This window comes from Gadus macrocephalus, chromosome 7, assembly GCF_031168955.1.
Source record: "Gadus macrocephalus chromosome 7, ASM3116895v1".
NCBI lineage: Eukaryota > Metazoa > Chordata > Actinopteri > Gadiformes > Gadidae > Gadus > Gadus macrocephalus.
The window spans coordinates 12,566,184-12,579,868 of NC_082388.1; the positions used below are offsets into that span (position 1 = coordinate 12,566,184).

General features: G+C 46.4%; 1 protein-coding gene across 2 annotated transcripts; it reads left to right on the forward strand.

Annotated features, from left to right (window-relative positions):
* The first annotated feature begins 1 nt into the window (after position 1).
* Positions 2-13,466, forward strand: st6gal1 (ST6 beta-galactosamide alpha-2,6-sialyltranferase 1). Of its 2 annotated transcripts, XM_060055775.1 has the most exons (9): positions 3-514; positions 7,189-7,395; positions 7,769-8,134; positions 9,777-10,041; positions 10,485-10,582; positions 11,713-11,814; positions 12,437-12,611; positions 13,012-13,302; positions 13,357-13,466. In XM_060055775.1, exons 1-8 carry the CDS (start codon positions 503-505, stop codon positions 13,281-13,283), a joined length of 1,497 nt encoding a protein of 498 aa, XP_059911758.1. In that variant the 5' UTR covers positions 3-502; the 3' UTR covers positions 13,284-13,302; positions 13,357-13,466. The 2 variants fall into 2 exon arrangements, with proteins under 2 accessions (XP_059911759.1, XP_059911758.1); XM_060055776.1 differs by lacking the exons at positions 13,012-13,302; positions 13,357-13,466 and adding an exon at positions 12,816-12,961 and having other exon boundaries at positions 2-514.
* The last annotated feature ends 219 nt before the right edge of the window (positions 13,467-13,685 follow it).

Here is a 13,685-nt window from a genome sequence, read left to right on the forward strand (position 1 = left end):
CGTGAGGAGCTGCGCAGCTCTTCCTGCGGACAGAGCTGACTGCGCAGGTCCTTCTGCGGACAGAGCTCACTAAAGAGCACTCGAGAAGGAGGAGGAGGAGGATGAGGAGGCTGGTCGCAGACCAAATAGTCCTTAGGCTCAACAACACACCGACCATTTCATTTTGAATGTCGCCGGCCACGACAGCCTCAAAACGATGATGATGTCGTCGAGTGTCGCGGGTCGGGTACCACGGCGGTGTCCTGCCATCGACGAATGTCTGCCTGTCAGAGGGGCATCAGACAGACCGGTGGTCTGTTCATCGGGATAGATTATATCGTATATGCTTGTATTACAGTCTGGCTAGCCTCCATCTTCGAGTCAATCTGGCCACGTTAAAATATCGAACTATCTAGTCCTGTCCTGAAAGCTTGGAGTCGGTGAGATGAGGAGGCGCGAGAGCAGGTAGGAGAATCACTAAGCAACGTCACCAACAAAGCCAGCGCTATCTGGAGGGATCACCATGGTCTACAAGGTAAGGATCAGTGCTGGGGACAGCGGTTTCTACTCCCCTTTTTTAAAACTAATTTCAAGGGATTTTGTTAATATCATTTTATTATTATTTAAATATGCAAATAAGCACTGTTATTCCCATTCTTCAGAATGTAAGGCCTATATGTGTACTTTGGGCTAATGTTTTTTTATGTGGGATACCCTGTGTTTTCAGGATACCTTAAGCTCTGACCTTAAACCAAACTTTAGAGTTCATGAGCTATCCACAAGAGGTCTTGATTCACAAGCATCCCAGCCTTGTCTCATTTGAGGTGATGAGCTAATATTGTACCATTGTAACTTAGCATCATTATTCATATTTCAGTAACCTAGGAGTAAACAATTAAAGGAGCTGTTGTTGAACAAAACCTGTGTGCATTAACAAGGTCAAATTAAAAGTGCCCCCCAGCTCACACACCCCTCAGGGTCCTTCGTTGGGAACCTCTGCATTACGCAACACTCTCATTTGGTCACAGAAACGTCCTGCATGGTGTGAGAAGTGCCGATAAGTCTGGTTGTTTCATAAAACAACCTCTTATCTGCAAGCCCGAAAAAAATTCCACACTGAAAAATATTTGATAAACAATAATAAATAATAAAAAAATTGAGAGGCGTTTTGTTCTCTGACCTTTATCGTTTATCAAATATTTTTTAAGAGGTTGTTTTATACAAGGTCCAGACTTACAAGGTCCAGGTCAACAACAAGGTTGTTGTTGACCTTGTGAGGAGAAGGAAAGTACAACTTTCCTTCTCCTCTTCCATTGTGCCATCATATTCCACTCTGTCTCTCTATTATCTCTCTTACTATACCTTTCACTTACACATACACATGGAGACACGGACACACACACACACACACACACACACACACACACACACACACACACACACACACACACACACACACACACACACACACACACACACACACACACACTAATATGTAATAGTAATGAGAGAGAGAGAGAGAGAGAGAGAGAGAGAGAGAGAGTAAAGGATTAAAGATGAGACTAAAGCAGACATTACTGACCATCTGTTCACAGTTCATATTGTAGCTCTGTGTTTGGGGGGGGGGGGGGGGGGGGGGTAGGAGTTAGAGTTTGGTGCGTTCAGGTCTTTATGGATCAAACTTGATCCATGTGGGGTAAATGAAGTCACCACAGTTAATATCTTACATCACACACATTTTGTAATGTTTTACAAAATCTATTTTGCAATGTTCTCAGGGTCCAAAATGAACACTTGCCAACTGCCAACGCAAAATAGATTTGATTCAGAGTTAAATATTATAATTGCTTGGCCGGTAAAAAGGTGACTTTTGTCTTCCTGAGATGGAAAGTTTTGAAACGTCTGATGCATTGTGCTTGATTGTTGAGTCCTTAGGCAGGTATTACTGCCACATCAGCCAACGGTTTGGATAAAAATCCCTTTTCCTTTTGTTATTATACTAATACCCATACGTGTTAACGACATGGCAATTTGTTAGTTGAGAAGGGGATCAGAAAGTCCTCGATGCACGCTGTATAATGACACATGGGATACTCATTAATGATCCAATCACAGGTTAACATGTGTATTAACCTGTACTGAATCGCAGTGCTTTGCAGCCATACACTGTTGTTTTTGTTCCCTGCCTTATAAATACCCTTCAATGAGTGCCTGAGGTTGCAGATGGATATCGGTGCTTGAAACATCTGGGATCACAAGATGAGTTCATTCATTATATTGTCAGCTCAAAACCGGGGACCTGCAAGAGCCATGGTTTTTGTTTGACACAGCTAAGCATTTGGTGCCTGCTAGACTTAGAATAGACTCAGAATGGACCCATCGAGATAGAGGTACACTGATGAGGAGAGTGATGCACTGAGGCTGGTCCCAGGGAGTCAGAGAGGGACCTCAGCTCACTCTTCCCAGTGGATGTGCTGACTCTAGGACCAAATTTAATTGATTTCGTTGTAATTATGTAATTTTTCTGAGGCCGCTTTTTTACTAAATTCAAATTAAGAATCTGAACTACAAAGTTTGTAAGCAATCAATTCTGCTCCACATTCAATATTTTCCAAAAATGAGGATGATATAGCTTTAACTGTAGCGTCAATTGAAGCAACTACTGCTAATGGAGAAACGTTTAATAAATCACTCAGCCCTATTCATAGCCTGGTCCTACCAGACTCTCGTACTTCATTTCATTTGCACAGAGAGTCTGGACCTACTCAATTGACAAACGTTAACTCACTTGAAGGCGGGTGTCTGTTAAGTTTAAAACTATCGGATCTACCCAGTGCCACTCTGGATCTGCCATAACCAATCGCTAACGTTTGGCCGGGAATCACGTTGCGCGCAGGCTGTAAACAAACCAAACACCGTGCGTGAAGATGTCCGTCAACGAGAGCTGACTTTAACGTCATTGTTCTCAGCCACTCCCTCTGTTCCCTGATTGGACGCAGAACATTTGGACGGAGAAAACCCACTAACATACCGCAGACCCAAATTTAGCGGAAGTACTTAGGCGGGCGGAGCCAGGCTACCCTATTCAGTGGCTTATTTGTGTTCAGTGTTGTCAGGTACTCTTGTATTTATCTCATAAGAAGATCATGGTGGGCATGTTTCTCGGTCCATTGGATTGTCAGAATGTTCTTGTCATACTAAATTCTGATCGGTTGGGCAAACTGTGGTTTTTGGGGGTGGGCGGGGGGGTGATTTGTAGTCTACCAGACAGAGTTAGCTCAGTGCACTGTGGCATATTTAGTTAATCTGGAGATACCCTGCATGCAGGAGGGGGGTTCTGACTTCTGATAGGTTGCACCCCACTGGAAACGCTCAACGGTATCTCTGTGACTCAATCCCTCTAAATACACAAACAGCATTTACACATCAAAACCCACGAGGTATAGGCCTGCCTTTGGCTGCATTTGAATGGGGATTGCTGATTTCTCTGCAAGGAGTTTGTATTGTTATATACAGGGAAGTCAAGCGTTGTGTAAAGACTCAAGATCAGGAGGTGTCTTCACGGAAAGTTGCTGAAAAGTTGTGAAATATATCCTATTAAATAATGACGATATAGTTTTTCCTTTACATACAACATTACCGTCCCTGACCACCGCCATGTCCTTCGTGCTTGCTGTTATCCAGCTTGTCAGTAGGTACAGTCGGTATTAACAGCAGATTGAAAGGAATCAGAGTGTTTTTCCACTGCGGACCACGTTGGTTGAATTAGTCAGTGTTGAGGGTTGGTTTCACCTTGTTACCTTGTTACCTAAAGGAGGAGTATGAGAACAGGATGAAGGTGTAACATATTGATCAACTAAAACTGGGGGTCATAATAAGGGATCTGGCAGGGAGAGGAGTGAGGGCACGGAAAAGGTGTCTTCAACCAACAGTGTGGGTCAGAGAAGGCGCTCTGGCAGGGAGGGGGAAATATCATGAAACAAAACCTTATCTAACAAATAATACAGTCCTCAACAATGCCCCTGCTCATAGGAAGTCCCTTCTAGGAGAGCTTCCGGTGCAGTCTTCCTGGGAGGAGGAGGTTGTAGCTCTGCTTCTGCTGTGTCTGCGCGGTCAGCAGGCTGCACTGCTGCAGTGGGGGCACTGGTACCTGCCTCTCTCTCGTCTGCTTCCTGCACAGGGAAGTTGGTTTGTTTACTGCAGAGAAAGAAATAACCAAGCCAATCCAACCCCGGTATCAAGCGATTTCGTGCTCATAGTCACGGAAATGAATCTATTGAATCGTGTCCTAGAGCCCGATTGTCTGACTTTTACTGTGTGAAACGGAACAAATTGTAAACCCGTGCATTTTGCAAGAACGTGCTTCTCTGACTTTTTCGTGTCACACGGATGGACATTTAAACCAATGCATTTCAATTGGGAGATTTTCATGTACCTCAGAATGGAGGGGGGGCTGCGCAGGTAGTACAGTGCACCCTCTAGTTAGTATCGGATCGTATAGTGTAGTATAGTAGTTAAGTGTGAGTCAAAACAAAAAAGGCAACAACAGGTAAATGCCGTGCATTGTGGATACTCAGATTTTTCCGATTTTTGCAGCAGACCTCAAAAACTTAAACTAACCATGTTCCCTTAAACCCAGTCTCACGCCAACGTCCATGTTCCTTGCATGACATGATGAGCTTCCAGCTCCCACTCCGTCAGCCTCTTCCACAACATCAGCATGCTGGCCCAACTTTGCGTTTGGTTTGAAGAACCAAGCGAACAATTTCCCAACCGGCGGCGATCCCAGGAGTTGTGATGTGATGTCACTCTGTGGCCCTGGAGGTCCAGCCGTCGGTTGTGTTAGAGGTGCTATCTGCCTCTTTAAGACCCTGAAACACCTTTGGTTTCCCTGAAGAGCTCTGGCCTCAGCGTGGGGTTGCCTGTGCATGTGATGGGATGCAGTACAGTGTTTCCCCTATATGCACCTAGCAGCGGCGGTACGCCGCTGCTGAAATATGACCGCTGTTGCTGAATTTCTTTTTTTTAACTAGAGAAGAGGAGAGCTTCATATTAACGGAGGAACTTCCGCAGATTCTGAGTTTGCGGTTCAATAGATCATCACATCCTGTTGCATGCTGAAACATGTTGTTGAAATTGGTTTATAAAGATCTTTTGCTGATCCACGATGCATGGTTACACCCCTACTGGATAGTAAATAACAAACATCCCTATCTTTTGCCCTCCGTGACTACGCATCATCATACTCGTTTGGATTTACAAAAGTAAAAGTTCTAGTTTTCCACCGGAGACGTAAGAGAGCTGAGATTCTGCTGGTGACCATTGCATTGAGTAGTGTACTAGTAGGTAGGTAGGTAGGTAGGTAGGTAGGTAGGTAGGTAGGTAGGTAGTAGGTAGGTAGCATCCACACAAGCTGCATTTCCTTTTCTCCTGCGGGACTGGGCTGTCCCCCCCCACAGATTGTTTAGGTGTCTGCATCCTTCCTGTATCCTGTTATGATCTCATAACAGGATATAACAGATCTCATAACAGATCTCATAACTCTCTCTCTCTCTCTCTCTCTCTCTCTCTCTCTCTCTCTCTCTCTCTCTATAGCATCATAGAAGAACTTCTAGCAGGTCAGGAAAACCTGTTTGACAAGAAATGATGGTAGCAGAGAATATAAAGAGACATTTAAGAATGACCAATTGTCATTTTATCACACATATAGTATGTTTCTTCACATAAACCTTTAAACACACCCATATTGGATTCCTTCATGTGATTTCATCACATGAAGTAGTCATCACCTCAGTAAACAATAAATTAATTGAAAGATTACAATAAATTCAATGGCAAATATTGCAAATTAAACGAATTATTTCCTATAGGTTGACTTGTATTTTGTGCTAAAATTCAAAGTATCTCATCTGTATTTACAATACAGCTTGATTCTGCATCTCTTTTTACAGGTCATTAGTCCATGTCAATGTTTACTGTTGCTATGGCAACAAGAGACTGCTGACGTTAGCAGCTGTTAGCTAGTTTAGCTAAATCATCTGAACAATAATAACCCATAATATCACAATTCGGCATATTTAAACAAAATCAACCACAACTACCAACAGTCAAAGCACTTCAACTCTGGGCTAATATGTTGTCACAAGTATGCAGTTAATTAGGTCACATCACATTCAATGTAAAATCATTTTCTACTTTGTATTGGATATACATATATGTATATGTCTCAAAATGTAGCCTAGCTAGCCCAAGGCTAACGTTACTTAGCATATGCCTTCAGTCGCTCGTCTCCTGGCGCAGCAGCACCTGCTGGGGTGAAGACCCCGGCACCAAATAGGTCTGTACATTTTTAACATTTAGCAGCTTCCACCTCCAGAGACTTCAGCTTTTTAAGTGGCAGTTTTTCAGCGCCACCCGGGCGCTTCTTACGCTTATCCATTTGCTCCGTCCCGACTCCCGCGACTCTGGCCCTGACAATGACAATTGATAATGACAAACATAGACCAATAATATGTGTCGATGCTGGCCACACACTGCTAGCCCTCTGTTGCCCATTGGCTGGCCCAATTGGAGGGAATTTAGAGAGAGAGAAAAAAACAAAACATAGCAGACCGGAACGGCCCACATTGGGTCAACGGCCCACCGGGACGTTGACCGGTATGCCAGATAGCCAGTCCGACCCTGGCGGCAACCGATGTCAACATCTCTGGCTCCAGGATCATCTCCCTCCCTTTTTTGCTTCTCTCTCTTAGTCTCCTCATCTCCCTCCCTGGTTCGGCTCCTCTCTCTTTGTCTCTTCATCTGCAAGCTGCTCTCCTCATTTTGCCTCCACATGTTATTCTGCCAACTCAAGACATTCTCTGTTCAGTGTTTCTTGTCTGTTCTTTCTCTATTCAATGCTTTCATTCCCAGCATCACATTCTCAAAACTCATTTGTACAATGTTTACAGCAGCTTTTTTTGCATTCAAGTCTTATTATTTACTTACTTTGTTAATTGTGATTATAAATAGACGAGAATTATCCATAATCTTTCTGACCACCAAAACATGACAATGATGCCAATGTGATCGCCAATGAGAGAGCACTCATGTAAAGCGTTTTACACACCAAGCAGAGGAAGCACAACTGATGTTTGTATTTGCGTTGTTTGAATGTTGATCTGGGCCTACGGTCTGACCTGCCACTACTCTCTCCTCACGCTCTCCCAGATGACCGGGGCAGCGATAGACCGGGTCAGCCTGCTGTGGCGGATGAGGCGGCGGGCCCGCCGCGGGGCCTTCTGCATGGGCTTCTTCTGCATCTCCATGGCACTGCTCTACGCCCTTTGTGCAGAGAACAGTGTGCCCGTGACCGACGCCATCTTTGGAGTGCGCGCACGCACCCGGGCCCAGCCACGCACGCACTCTGTCGTCAAGGTGCACCTCCTTTACCGATGTCTTTACAGATGGACTTTACAGTTGGTCATTGCAGTCTTAACAGCCTTTACAGTCTTAACAACTGTCTTAACAACAGCCTTTACAGCATTTACAGTCTTAAAAGTTTCTAAACATGGTCTTTCAAGTTCTTTCAACATTCTTAACACATTGTTTTTACGTCCCACAATGTGTCACAAACGTTTAAAGCTTTGCAGTTTTGGAAAAAGATTTGAGATAAATGACCTATGAGAGGTCAAAGACCCTTAAGAAGACAGTATCCTATGACAACCTCACCTCTTAAAGAACTGAGTATGCTTTTGAGCGCCTGTATCTGTGTCTGTTTGTCAACCTCTGACCTCATCGTCTCTGACAGGTCCTGCGAGGAGGGACGAAGCCCCTGTACGCTGATCCACAGAAGCTCCCAGGCGTCGTCCCCGGCAACCCGAACCGACCAATCCCTGTGCTCTCCTCCACCAACCACACCCAGGAAGTGAAGGAGGCCGCCTCGAAGAAGAAAGCCAAAGCGCGGGAGTCCGGCTTTTTTGCGTGGCTGCTGCCGCGCCCCTTCAGGCGAGCGCTGGAGACCCTGTTCGGAGGCCGGCGTCGCGGAGAGATGAGCGGGACGGTGGGAGACACAGAGTTCTTCAAAGCCCACGGCAGCATGGGCGAGGTGTGGGACGAGGAGATGTCCAGCAGCATGCTTGGCAGCCGGCTGAGGAAGGTGGTCCAGAACTATCAGGTGATGTTTCTCATGTTATCATGTTCTGGTAATGACATGGCAATGCCCCAAATCGGCAGATTGTTCCCTACACAGTGGACCTTACATAGGACACTGTTTAGGGAATAAGTGGATGGGAATTCCGACGCTAGTTATACGCCGAAAATGGCAGGACACGTCCTGGTTGCATAAACAAGCCTTCAAGGGTTAGAGTTAGGGTTAATCCGTTACAGCTTATTTGTAATAAAGAACATCTTTGTGCAGGACTGTTGACATTGGACAACACCAAAAAATAGTGCCATAAGTCTTGTGCGTTTAGGCCGACCGGACCGTCCAGATGGATCCGGTGGATCCACTTCTCTGAAACCAGGTCCCAGGGTGGATTCAGATTAAAACTGACGCCTGAAACGCAATCGATGACGTCATGATGATCCTCTCTAACAGCAGCTCATCCTCTCCTCCGGGGTTAGATGATCCTCTCTAACAGCAGCTCATCCTCTCCTCCGGGGTTAGATGATCCTCTCTAACAGCAGCTCATCCTCTCCTCCGGGGTTAGATGATCCTCTCTAACAGCAGCTCATCCTCTGCTCCAGGGTTAGATGATCCTCTCTAACAGCGGCTCATCCTCTCCTCCGGGGTTAGATGATCCTCTCTAACAGCAGCTCATCCTCTCCTCCGGGGTTAGATGATCCTCTCTAACAGCAGCTCATCCTCTCCTCCGGGGTTAGATGATCCTCTCTAACAGCAGCTCATCCTCTCCTCCGGGGTTAGATGATCCTCTAACAGCAGCTCATCCTCTCCCCCAGGGTTAGATGATCCTCTCTAACAGCAGCTCATCCTCTCCTCCGGGGTTAGATGATCCTCTCTAACAGCAGCTCATCCTCTCCTCCGGGGTTAGATGATCCTCTCTAACAGCAGCTCATCCTCTCCTCCAGGGTTAGATGATCCTCTCTAACAGCAGCTCATCCTCTCCTCCGGGGTTAGATGATCCTCTCTAACAGCAGCTCATCCTCTCCTCCGGGGTTAGATGATCCTCTCTAACAGCAGCTCATCCTCTCCTCCGGGGTTAGATGATCCTCTCTAACAGCAGCTCATCCTCTCCTCCGGGGTTAGATGATCCTCTCTAACAGCAGCTCATCCTCTCCTCCGGGGTTAGATGATCCTCTCTAACAGCAGCTCATCCTCTGCTCCAGGGTTAGATGATCCTCTCTAACAGCGGCTCATCCTCTCCAGGGTTAGATGATCCTCTCTAACAGCACCTCATCCTCTCCTCCGGGGTTAGATGATCCTCTCTAACAGCAGCTCATCCTCTCCTCCGGGGTTAGATGATCCTCTCTAACAGCAGCTCATCCTCTCCTCCGGGGTTAGATGATCCTCTCTAACAGCAGCTCATCCTCTCCTCCGGGGTTAGATGATCCTCTCTAACAGCAGCTCATCCTCTCCTCCGGGGTTAGATGATCCTCTCTAACAGCAGCTCATCCTCTCCTCCGGGGTTAGATGATCCTCTCTAACAGCAGCTCATCCTCTCCTCCGGGGTTAGATGATCCTCTCTAACAGCAGCTCATCCTCTCCTCCGGGGTTAGATGATCCTCTCTAACAGCAGCTCATCCTCTGCTCCGGGGTTAGATGATCCTCTCTAACAGCAGCTCATCCTCTCCTCCAGGCCATGAACAAGTACGGAGTGGAGAACACCGGGCCGGGCGGCGTCGCCAGCCGGCCCAAGCTCAGCGGCCCGGAGCTTCTGTGCCATCTAAAGAGTCAGGTACAGGTCTTGACCTTGACCCCCGACCTCCAGCCCTTCGCCTCACTGAGCTGGGCCTCCCAACTGCCTGACAAAGCGGTGACCTCTGAACTCGGCCCATACAAGAGCTGCGCTGTCGTGTCGTCGGCTGGCTCACTCCGCAACTCCGGGCTTGGCAAAGAGATAGGCAAGATATCGTTTTATATTCATATCACATTTTCTTACATTATGGCGCTTATGACGCATTAATAACGGCAAATACTCACACTGCCATCTCTTAATTGCCATTGTGGAACTACTACTACTACAAAATTCTCCTTTATTTGAATTTGAATCATATAATAATTGTATGTTCCTAGCAAATAGCAGCTGTACAAATGATGGAGAAATAGTCCACAGATTTATTGAGTTATTTAGTAAGTGAATGTATCACAATGTTATAAAACGTGAATATTTTCTGTATAACAATTCTTATTCAGACAACACTTTATGGGACAGTGCACTTCTTTCCTTAAGTAGAGCTATCAATGGTTTTCTCCAGACCTAATGTGTGAGTTTCCCATCCTTTCTCAAGGGGCACCGTTATACTTGCTTTGTTGAAAGTGACAGCGTTGTCCCCTCTGCTCTCAGACTCTCACGATGCGGTGCTACGGTTCAACGCCGCGCCAACATCCGGCTATGAGAAGGACGTGGGCTCCAAAACTACAATCCGCCTCATCAACTCACAAGTAACTGCTCTTCAAATTCATATCAGATTCTAGTGTGTTTTTTATACAGTACATACAACCATGTAACCATTTTCCCATTGTAGTCCACAGGAGTCCAACTAGGGGCACTATTCCATGAATAGACTCAATTCTAGTCTTCCATGATGCTTACCAGCTTGGAAGTATTGAGTTCAAATCAGACATATTATTAATAGCTGCACACTATAAGTGGAAAGAGGATCATACATTTAATCCACTGCCCCACTAATGCTGCACTTTACAGTACCGTTTTTTATCAAGAAGAGATTACTTTCTGTAAAATTGTAAAATAGGATATTAAGCTGCTAGACTTAAATCAGTGAGTGTAACAGAATGTGATGAATGAAATACTTCAGGGCCTTATTTGATTTGAACAGCTTTTCCTTCTGACAATTCCGTGTCCATTTGGTCTTTTATTATCACATGGTTGATTGGAGATTTTGTTTTTGACCAAAAGATAGATATTTGATAGAATATGAAAGAACATTTAAATGATATTACAGGACACATTAAGGAAAATCAACAGCTCAAATAATGAATTGAGTCAAAGTTCATCAGAAAGGCCTACCTATCCACAACTGAATGCATTGTGCCTACGGTACGGCATTCGTTTTTTTTTTCCCATGTTGGCTTATACTTATCTACGTTTCATTGACATTCTCCTTGATGCAGGACAATAGACCCTTTTCACAGAGGTATCACTCATAACTGTCACTTACTATTATTTTTTAACTTTGCCTTTATTTTCTATTTTAATACTAAAATGCCTTTTTAACTTTCTATTTTACTCATTTCTTTGCATATGTTTTCTTTTACTTATCTATTATTTTATTTTATTGTATGACAATGTTTATATGTGAAGCACTTTGAGTCTTCCGCCTTGCGTTGCCTTGCCGTGCCTATTGTGGGTTTTGTCCTCTTATGAACCAGGGCCCGGGTAGTGGACTTACCCTCACTAGTTAGGTCTGCTTCCCGTGCCCTGGCACGTAAAAGGATCAGACCCACAGCCAGTGCTAAGAGTTCTCCTACGAAGCCACCTTGTGAAAAGGCTATATCGGCCCGGTCAACAGATGTTATTTCTAATGAGCCAGTGACCGATTGTTGGTGATTAGGTGATGGCGTCTGATGACCATCGCTTCCTGTCCAGTTCCCTGTACAGCGAGGGTGCTCTGGTGGGCTGGGATCCAGCCCCCTTCTCTGCTAACCTCTCCCAGGTAAGGCCTGCTGCCAGGGAAAGGGGGGTGATGTTGTTAGTATCATGTATCATGTTTTGAAACCACCACAGTAGTATGGGACTGAACCTACGCACAAACCCTGTGAGAATGTGTGATGGTGTATGTGTTGGATTTTGACATTGTGTGCTTGGCTCTAGACACAACACAACACCTTTTGCCCGAGCCGTGCGCTGCATTGCATTACAAACTAAGTGACCTCTTGTGAACTTCTTCCAGTATCCCCGGCCTTAGTGGAACAGAGGGGCAGGTTTAGCCTCGCTCCCTCCACGCCCTCAGGCCTAGGCATGTCGACTAAGGGCTGGTTTTGTGATCCTTTAATCAGAGGTGCCATCCAAAGAACACCGTCGTCCTAAAAAAGCCGCGATTACAATTACAAACCGTGTCGAGGTGTTTGTTTTTGTGATATACTAAACATTTATTACTTCTGAACCCATTTATCATTGTTTATTGTGTGTCCTTTAATATGGCGTGTGACTTCCTAAACATTTGCAAATGCTGCAAAAGTTATGCAAATGCAATTAATTTGAATACAATTCTCCTTCCAAGGGCATGAACGTGATCCTAGTAAGTGGAAACGTTTCAAAGTGCTATTTCTCTTTAGTGGTACAACAGGACCGACTACCCCATCTTCGCTCAGTACCAGAGGTACCGGAGGCTCCACCCACTCCAGCCCTTCTACATTCTCCATCCACGCTTTGAGTGGCAGCTCTGGCAGCAAATCCAAGACAACATGGCAGAGCCCATCCAGAAGAACCCGCCCTCCTCTGGCCTGCTTGGTACATAACCCTCTCATCATCAGACCAGTGCTTGATCATGATGTGTGTGTGTGTGTCCAGGCACTGTGGTCATGATGTGTGTGTGTGTGTGTCCAGGCACAGTGCTACTGATGTGTGTGTGTGTCCAGGCACAGTGCTCATGATGTGTGTGTGTGTGTCCAGGCACTGTGATCATGATGTGTGTGTGTGTGTGTGTGTGTCCAGGCACGGTGCTCATGATGTGTGTGTGTGTGTCCAGGCACGGTGCTCATGATTTGTGTGTGTGTGTGTGTGTGTGTGTGTCCAGGCACGGTGCTCATGATGTGTGTGTGTGTGTCCAGGCACGGTGCTCATGATGTGTGTGTGTGTGTGTGTGTGTCCAGGCACGGTGCTCATGATGTGTGTGTGTGTGTGTGTCCAGGCACGGTGCTCATGATGTCCCTGTGCGAGGTGGTGCATGTGTACGAGTTCCTGCCGTCCCGCCGTAAGACGGAGCTGTGCCACTACTACCAGCGGTTCTACGACGCGGCGTGCACGCTGGGCGCCTACCACCCGCTGCTCTACGAGAAGAACCTGGTGAAGCGCATCAACCAGGGCACCGACCGGGACATCTTCACCTACGGGCGGGTCACACTGCCAGGCTTCAGCACCCTGAACTGCACCCTGGCTCCGGGGAAGGCCCCGGGCCCCTGAAGGCTCCTGAAGGCCCCAGGTCCCTGAAGGCTCCTGAAGGCCCCAGGTCCCTGAAGGCTCCTGAAGGCCCCAGGTCCCGGGCTCCTGAAGGCCCCAGGTCCCGGGCCCCTGAAGGCCCCTGGAGTCCCCAGGCCACCTACATACACACACACACACACACACACACACACGCACGCACACACACACACACACACACACACACACACACACACACACACACACACACACACACACACACACACACACACACACACACGAACATGCGTGCACACATACACACACAAACATACGGGCACACATACACAGATAAACGCACACATACACTTACACAAACACACATATTCACACACACATGTTTGCAAACAGACACACACTCCAGGGTCCAAGACTGTGGAGCCCCCC

Excerpts from the sequence above, each read along its gene's own strand:
- st6gal1 (XM_060055775.1), top strand. Across the intron at positions 11,815-12,436 it reads TCTCTGCTAACCTCTCCCAG|TGGTACAACAGGACCGACTA; the intron begins GTAAGGCCTGCT and ends ATTTCTCTTTAG. Across the intron at positions 12,612-13,011 it reads GCCCTCCTCTGGCCTGCTTG|GCACGGTGCTCATGATGTCC; the intron begins GTACATAACCCT and ends GTGTGTGTCCAG.